General features: G+C 51.2%; 2 protein-coding genes across 2 annotated transcripts; both read left to right on the forward strand.

Annotated features, from left to right (window-relative positions):
• Positions 1-520: 520 nt before the first annotated feature.
• On the forward strand, positions 521-5,194 carry ABB37_02511 (hypothetical protein; the record flags this gene model as incomplete). Its single annotated transcript, XM_015799525.1, has 1 exon — positions 521-5,194. Exon 1 carries the CDS (start codon positions 2,831-2,833, stop codon positions 5,192-5,194), a length of 2,364 nt encoding a protein of 787 aa, XP_015661127.1. The 5' UTR covers positions 521-2,830.
• A 2,695-nt stretch (positions 5,195-7,889) lies between these two features.
• ABB37_02512 (hypothetical protein) lies at positions 7,890-8,269 on the forward strand (the record flags this gene model as incomplete). Its single annotated transcript, XM_015799526.1, has 1 exon — positions 7,890-8,269. Exon 1 carries the CDS (start codon positions 7,988-7,990, stop codon positions 8,267-8,269), a length of 282 nt encoding a protein of 93 aa, XP_015661128.1. The 5' UTR covers positions 7,890-7,987.
• Positions 8,270-8,899: the final 630 nt, after the last annotated feature.

Here is an 8,899-nt window from a genome sequence, read left to right on the forward strand (position 1 = left end):
GATAGATAGGCATTTCTTTGTTATGTGTTCTATGTATGTGTGTGTGTGGGTACATGTTTCGTGCTCCCAATTCCACGTCGATTGCAGTTGCGACGTGCGTTAAAATTTGCTTGCAAGAGCAGCATTAGCTTTAGCAATACAAAGCTGAAGTGCGTTAACAGACGGAGGTTGTGGCTCCGTAATGCTGCGTAAGTGTGGCAGAGTGAAGAGTGCAGTCGGTTCTTCAGCAGTCTCTGGCTTTCTCCTTTCACCTCTTCTGCCACGCACGCCGTCTCTCTTCACCTACTTCGGGTTTGCAGAGGTCGCACTCGAAGTGCACTTTAGCAAGAGAAGACGGCGTTGTTGGCCTGTTCGTTTACAGGCTTCTCCAGCGCTGCTGCATCTCTTCGCTTAACGATTTACGGTAGTGGACGATTCTGGGCTGGATGGCTTTCTCTCCTACCGCATCTTCTCTTCTCCCTACCCCCCCCCCCTTCTTCATCTCATTACCTTCTTGTGGTTGGCATTTAAACCGCATGACAGAAATTTCCACGTGTCCGTCGTGACTCCTGCTGAGCACGTCAACGACCCCAACCAATCCTCAAAGCTGTAGAGCAATTCAATAATCACAAAAACCAAAATCATATATATATACATATATCCTAAGTCAAAAAAGTGCGAGCAGCAGGCACACCAATTATAAAGGAAAAAGGAAAGCAGCAAAGCAAAAATTAGTTTTCAATAACGTATTCTACGGTCGGTACTTCCCCTAACAAGTCCTTGTCTCACATCCGCTTTGTATTCATAATTTTTTTTAATTAGATGCAATTCCTCAGCTCTTCTTTTCCCTTTTCGCCTTTTCCCTTTTCACCGTTGTAATACTCGGAGCTCGGATACGAATCTCTTTCGGGTAACGTACGCGAACGTATACGTAAAAAGACGACGAAGAAAATAAAGGCAGCAACGACAGCAACCGATTTTTGTAACTGTGCGATTTTGTGGTGTTCAGGTTTCTTTTGCGTTGCGATTCAGCACACACACATATATCTTTTTTTTTTTTCCCACGTCTCTGTGCGTGTTCATTTTGGTTCTTTCTTCTTCTTCTTTTGCTATTTAGTTAGGTGAGATTGTCCAACGTGACACATATACGAAGGCTTGTTGTGTGTGCGTGAGAAGAGTTGGTTTCGTGCACTTCTTTTCATTCGTGCTCGCCCACCCTATTACACCTGTTGCTATCACTACCATTATCCAGTCTCATTTGTTGTCTCTTGTGGTGGTGGTGGTTCAGGGATAGCAAGCGGCTCTCGGCGCGCATTCACGAAAAGAACTCAAACCGAAATCGGAGTCCAAAGGAGGCAGAGAGACGTTGTACGCCAAGCTCCACACCAAGGAGAAAGACAGCTACAGAGAAAGACTCACGCTTTGGTAGGTACACACTACGCAGTTAAAGAGAATTCAAGAACACAAAAAAGTGGCTAAAACTATCGTCAGTATTCTCCATCATTAAGAAGAAAACGCTACGGTCTCTTTTTTTTTCATGTTGGCGTCATCAACCGTGGCTGTTCCTTGTCTGCTCCATTCAACTCAGCTTTTAAAACTCCCTTTACCTTTTTTCCGAACGTTGCTTTTGTTGTTGAGGAGCGCATTTTTTTTTATTCTTACATCGATTGTCTGTTTTTGTATTGCGTATTGATACCTTTTCATTGTCTCAACGAAACAGACACCACCACCCTTTTTTTTTCTGATACCTATTTTAGCTGAACAAGCGTCTCGTCATTTTCTCACTGTGCTTTTTTTAGATCTTCGTGTTTTTGCAGTGTGCGCTCTTCTGGAATCATTATTTGTCGTTTCGCTCGCTTTACGTAATGCACAGGTGCCCAGGGAAGGCCTTAACGATTACCGATTGCAGCTGTCTTTGTTGCCTTTTACTGGTCTGGTGCTGTCTTCTTCTTCAAGATAATTTCGCCGGCGCACGGCACTTGAATTGAGCTGGCTCTGCCGTTTTCCGTTCCCCAGGTGTCGTAATCGTAGTTGAAACTTTCGTGTTGCTACCGTTGCCGCTGTGCGGTTTTACTCCTTTTTTTTTAACGCAGCTAATTCCAGCTCAGCTTTTTTCTTTTAGTTTTTCTTCTCTTTACGTATAAAGGAAAACGGTGACTTTACCAAAACGTTCTGTCTTCTTCTTTTTGTCCCCGCACGGCGTTTGCCTAGTTTGATTCCTTGCTACTACTATTACTATTGTTGCCGATTGCGCTGCCTTGCTATCTTCTTTTCCTTCCTTCTCTCTGTTCGACGCCGGCAGCGGAGTTCTTCATATTGAACTTCACTGCCCTCTTTGCCATTTCGCAGGATTTCTGTGTCTTCTTTCTCCAGCGCAGCCGTGCCCAAACCCTTTTTTTTTCTTCTTTCTATCTCGTCCCCCTCTTTTCTTTCGCGAGTTTTCCCCATTTGTTTGTGTTTCTGGACGCGCTACTTTCTTTTTGGCGTTTTTCACCGTTCAGTCCGTTCGTCTGTCCTTCGCACCGCTATCTTCTTCCACTGCCATCGACCCGTCGAATCCCTTTGACTTACTTTTTTATCTTTTATTGTTGTTCCTCTGTGCCTTTTTACGAACGTTTTCTTCTTCTCTTCTGTTGGATCTATCGGGCTCCTGCCCAAAGTTGCTGACTCGTCCTCTCGTGTTTTTTCTTTGTTTTCTACCTGAGTATTTACGCTCACACTCACACAAAAGCCGAGTCAAATTTTGCTTCGTAGATCACTGCTCCCCTCTTTTCAGCTCTTTTTTTTTCCTGGTCTGTCGGGAACCTGGCAGAACCGGTAGGAACTTCTTCTTGATAACTACTTCGACACAATGTACCCACGCGGTCGCGGAAAAGGCACGCCGTTGGGCGGCAGCAACACCGACCCAGAGGCGCCGTCCTTCAACGAGAGCCCGTCCGCGAACACAAATTTGAATACACCGGACAGCGTGAGCGCTTCCGCCGCGGCAGCGCCTTCTTCAACGCCTTCGCTGCAACAGCAGCAGCAGCAGCAGCAACCGTCATACTCACAGCAGGCGGTACGACCACGTCGCTCACCACAGCTGCCCTACCCGTCCTCTGGTTACCCCACGACGCACACCGGCAACGTCACGATCAACCTCAGCAGCAGCAGGGCAGACACCAACTTCTACCCGACGACGTCCCCCCTTCAGCTCCCGCCGCCCCCACCGCCGCCGCCAGCCATGCCGGGTGCGGGTCCCGGGCCCTACCACGGGGGCAACACAAATGCGCCCAACATGAACCACATGTATATGCAGCGTGGCGCGGCGCCAGCGTATGACCAGACCGCCTTCCCGCCGCCCCCGCCTCCACCTCCGCCCCCGCCGCCGCCGCCGCCGCCACCGCCGGGGACCTATGAAGGCGATATGAGCAGCTTTCACGATAACGTGGAGTTGTCCCCAACGAGTTCGCTGTCCTACAACGCGGCCGGCAACGCAACCGGCGGCTACCCGTCCTTTTCCAACCACAGCAGAACGAGCAGCACAAACAACAACAACGCAATGGGCGGTATGGCGATGGGGGGCGAGCGCTGTCAGTCCAACACGGGAGGGGAGTACCGCCCGCCGCCGTTTTATGGCGAACTGCCACTCGGCGGTGCGGTTGCGAACGCAAACAATAATAGTAATCCTACTAGCAGCGGCAACTCTTCGTTTAACCGGTCCGCTGGACTAGGCGTCAGCAACAACATCAACGTGTCCGGCAACACGCGTCTGCCGCCCTACGTTGCGACAGCGCCGGCGGGGGCCAGTCCGTTACCGCCACAAAGCAGCGGTGCGCCTGGCTCGACAAATCACCACTACGACGGCGCCTCATCCGGACCGCACGGCCCTCTCAATCCTGCCGCCATACCCGCAGGCGGAGCGGCCTCCTCTGCACGACTACCACGTGGAGCGCTAGGACTAAAAATCACTGTAGGCGGCAACGCGTCGGCGGTGCCGAACCATACCCCTGTCTCTCCGCTGCTGAACTCCCCGGCGCCCCCTGCGGTGTCGTCGCTTCAGGGAGACGCGAGCAAGAATCTCCGCAGACCACCGACGGAAAGCGCGACGCCGCCGGTGGGCACGAGCAACCAGCACCTCAGCAACACCAACGGCAGCAAAGCGAATTCCTCTTCCGGCCCCGGGAACGCCGAGGGGGATGCCGAGACTTCCCCCAGCACGTCGAAGCCGACCGTCGAGCAGGCGGAGGCGCGGTACCAGTACCTGTATGAGGAGTTCCGTAAAGTGAGCCGAGTGCGCACGAAGCTGGCCGAGGATGCGGAGCGTCTGAAGCGCGAGCTCGCGGCGGCCACGGAGGAGGCGCAGTACTACCGGCAGAAGACCCTCACGGCGGCCGAGGAGCGCGAGGCCATCGTGCAAGACTACAACGACGACGTGCATTACCTGCTCAAACTCGTGGAGGTGCTGGCCGGTGATGTCGTGGCGGCTGACAGGCGGCGAAAGGCGGAGGCAGCGGCGGAGAGACACGATACCGCAGCGATGCCCTTGTCGCCGCGGCACGCCATCGATGCGGCGGCCTCGCGTCTCGCCAAACTCCTTCCCTGCCGGACCGCCGCCCCTGCGACTGCCACCCCGCTGGACTCCACCATCAATCACAACAATAGCACGAACACCAACCACGACAGCACGAGCTTGGCAGATACACTCTGTTTGGCGGAACACCTGGGTCTGCATCACGGCATGTGGACATCGCAGATATCCACCACAACATCCGAGTTGCCGGTCGACGATGAGCAACGCATTGCAGGGCACGACGTCAACGAGCGGAGCCGCTCCTCCACCTCGGCCCGCACGCCGGCGCAGCAGCAAAGCCTGCTGCTGCGAGATGAACTGCGCGACGTGCAGCGCAAAACCCACGCAGCGATGAATGCGTACATGACCAGCTTAGACTACGGCAGTGCCTCCATTGCGATGCAGCAGGGTTACGCGACGCGGTCGCAGGGTGTGCGTCACACCAGCAACGAGCGCTGTTCAAAGCTGCAGTTTAACAGCGAGTACCGCGGACTCCATTTGCACATCGACGTCCCCCGTTTTCACGCGCAGAGCGCGCCAGATGCGCTGACCGACGCGGACACACCGCTTGGGCAGAGTAAAGACGAATTTGGCAGTGTGAGCTCCACAGCGGGCCAGTCGTATGGGACGCAGCGCTCCCGCGTGAACTCAGGCTCCTCATAACGCGTAGGGGCATTGCCATTAAATATATGTATATATATATATATATATATATATACATTAGATGTAGAGACAGCAGAGCACGCTTTCCTGCTGCTCTCCTTCGGCAAACGCGTGTCCGCCAGGAATCCGTGGATGTGCGACATTTTCCGTGAAAAGAAAGGAAAAGAATTGATAATGAAATATGGGTGAGGCTGCAGACGAGTTGTTTCACCCGGTGCGTTTGTATGATGAGGCGACTCGATCTCTCGTAGTTGGCGCTCTTTTGCTTTTTAAGTTTTTTTTTTCTCCGTGTGTGTGTGCTGGTCGGCCTGTCGCGCTTTTGTGCGGCAATTTCCGTCGTTTCGGTGACTCTGATGCTGTGTTGCGGTAGCGCCGCGCTTCCGAATTGTGGCGACTCGCGCTGCGTGGGCACGGAGACCGCCGTGTTTATTACTGCCGTGATCGTTTTCGTCGCTTTCCGCGCGTTGTTCTCTCCACCGTGCGCTGACTCTCTGTCAATGCTTCCTCTAGACGGTGGAGAGCGACTTGTTTTCCTTTTTGGCTTGTGCGTGTCGGTCCTCTTTTCCTTCCCTCCCCCCGAAAAGCGCCCCATAGCTGTCGAGGAGATGCTTGCTGTGACATCCTTTCCCTTCTACTTTTTTCCTTTTCACTGTCCTTTCCAGAAAACAAAACAAAAACAAAAATCAGACACCCGATAGGCGAAGACAACACAGCGAGGTACGTTATTTCTTTCTTTTCTTTTTCTCCGTTCTCCTTACGGTGGCAAGTCAGCCGGCCTGCCGTGGAGTGCGAGGCCATACTTTTGCTTTGAAAAGGTCATCTGCCACCTCATCTTTCAGACAAGGGGAAATCTTTTCTCTTTCTGCGCAGCGATGCGGGTGTACCCCGTTGCTTTTATTTCTTTGTGTCTTCCTTGTTTCTCTCTTTCTTTTCTTTTACCTTTTACTCGGAGCACACCGTGAATTCCACTACTTTAATTCCAAAGGTCCTTTTATTTTCCTTCACTGTTCGTTGCACGATGCGGCTCTCTTTGTCTTGCCTCATCTTCTTCCCTTCCTTTTTTTTTTTGAATTTATCGGGTGTGTGTTTGAATGGGTTGACGAAAAACAGCATCTTGTTCGTTGAGCGATCTTAGCAATCGTATGATAGTCTTGGGCTCGGGTGTCATCTTTTTGTAACTATTATTTTCACGTCTCTTGCTCTTCCTTTTCTTTTATGATGGGTGCCCTTCACTGTCCACGATTGCGACGTGTAGGTTCATGCGTGTGTGTGTTTGTGTGTCCGTGTTGATGTTGTTCCGCTCAACGTTTTTACGAGAAAGTTGGGTCATTGGTGCTGTACGTTTCGTGCTCTTCTCTTGCAAGGCTGTTTATGTGGTGGGGTGGTAGCGCTGGGTTTCTCTACTACTTGTCGCACCTTCTTGTGGGGGAAAAAAATTTCAGCTGTGTCTCTCTCTCTCTGTGTGCGTGTGTGTGTGTGTGTGTGTGCTGTTGGACCTACTGATAACCTTCTTTAAAATATATAATTGATCTTCTTCACGTTCGCCAATGCGCAAATGTCCCGCAGCAACTGTCGCGTCCCCTCCAAGGAGTGAAACGTTGTCGTCGTCGAGGTCATTTGTACGCTACTGTACTTCTTTCTTTATTTCTTTCTTTGTTTGTTTTTTTCACTGTTGAGGAGACCCATTAATAATCTATATTATTCCGATGCGCGCGGTAAGGGCTTACTTGTTTGTGTGTTTGAGTGTGTGTTTGGCGCCATTCAGCGGTGGCTGTGTGGGCCAGGTAAAGGGAACAACAAGCCCTTTGTTTTTCCTGAATAAAGCGCTTTGCTCTTTTTCCTTCTTCTCTTCCGTTCTCTTATCTTCCGCTTGTCTAGTTGGTTCGTCACATCACTCACGTTGCGACTTGTGCCGTGGGCCCTGCAAAAAGAAGATGATGCGCTCTCCATCTTTTTACTTTCTCTGGGAAATCTTTTTATGAGGAGAGGTCGATCCTTTCCACCATAGGTAAGAAGGGATTTAATTGAATTCAAAAAAAAAATAGAAAAGAAAAAAGTTTTTTTTTTGTTCGACTGTGTGTCATACCGGTGCAACTTCCCAAACCAAAAGTTCTCTTTCAATGTATTTCCCCCCTCCCCCCCCCCCTCCCCATCCCTGTTTGTAGGTGTGTAATAACGACTCGTGCCCTGTGCGACTTCTTTTTATTCTCATTTCATTTTGTGTGTGTGTGTTTGTTTGTTGCCCGAAGATTTCGTTACATAGGTCTCATCAACTCCAATCCGGAAGAAAAGAGACGTACAAATGATCGTAGTGCTTCGCTGCTAATGGGGAGGACGAGTCCCCTCCGGTAGCGGGATGGTGTTGCGCTGAGAAGCACACTCCAAAAGGGGAAGGCAGAGGTGATCTCCGAGGGAGGGCGTACGGCAGCGAAGCCGGCGGAGAACGTCAACACTTACCAAGGGGCAGCGGCTTCCTTCACCCCTGCGCACTTTCCGCCAGAAAGTTTTTATGATTATTTTACGCTGCATTTGATCTCCTTTCGTCTTTGAGGTCACCTGGCCAACAGAAACGAGCGCAGCGTAGGAATTATGATAACTGAGCCATCAGCATCCTTTTTTTTTCTTTCCTCAACGTTTCTTTGCACCTCTTTCCTCGCGCCCTTCTATCTGCCCTTCTCACCACTCGATGCGGCACAGAAACAAAATAGAGATTCGGCAAACCTCTTGGTTAGCGGTGACCGTGCTCTCAGCAGAACAATTATTGCTCTTAAATTCGCTCCTTGCCACTCCAAGATGGCTCTCTCATTGCCTTCTACTTTGAAGGCGGTACTGGGTCTGATTGCGGTGATGATCATGCAGTCCGCAAGCGCCGGCTCCAAGAAGTACGTCGCCCCTGGTCCGACGGAGCGCCTCTCTGTGCGGAACCAGGAGTACCTGATCGGCGTGGTTTCGTTCGTTATTGTGATCCTCGCCGGCATTATGGGTGTGATGGCGATGGTGAACATCAACTACGACGATGATACTCTGCTCATGGTCGAGGTGCCAGAAGACACCCACCACGAGGAACAGCAGTAGGATTGAAAGAAGAGGAAAACGGTACTGCCGGCTACGTGTGTGTGTGTGTTTATGTCAACGGCGTGCTCGGCACACAAGATGTGTGTTACACCGCTACTTCCTTCCTTTTTCTTTTCCAGTCTTTCAGTTTATCGTTGTAGTGATCAGCTTTGGGCTTCGTCGTCGCGTTGAGCTTCTATTTATGCAGGTGTGAAGATGAGAGGTGAGAGAAAGGTTGATGGGGAGGGCACCTGCACTGGAGGACGGAAAGTCGTTTGTCTTTCGAGTTGCAACGATCTTTAACAGCACCTTGAGCCTCTTACAAAGCAAAAAAAAAAGCAAGCGCTTCACTTTTTAGCATCGTCGAACGAATTGATCTTGGGGCTCATCTCGCTTCGTTTGCATCGTTGAGAATCTCGTCTTCTTTCATATGGTGTACACATACACACCCTCGCGCATCCGCTGTGTTGTGTTGCCGTTGTGTGCTGGCCGTCTTCGCGCAATGGCACGTTCGCACGGTTTGCTGGCGTATCACTGTTCCTTGTCGTGCATCACTCGCCGTAGTTTACGGCCGACCTTTTTGATCTTAATCGACCGCGCCGCCAAGAAGAGGGAAGCGGTGAACTGGGGGAGGGGGGGGGGGTTGAACTG

The sequence above is a fragment of the Leptomonas pyrrhocoris genome, assembly GCF_001293395.1.
Source record: "Leptomonas pyrrhocoris isolate H10 chromosome Unknown, whole genome shotgun sequence".
NCBI lineage: Eukaryota > Euglenozoa > Kinetoplastea > Trypanosomatida > Trypanosomatidae > Leptomonas > Leptomonas pyrrhocoris.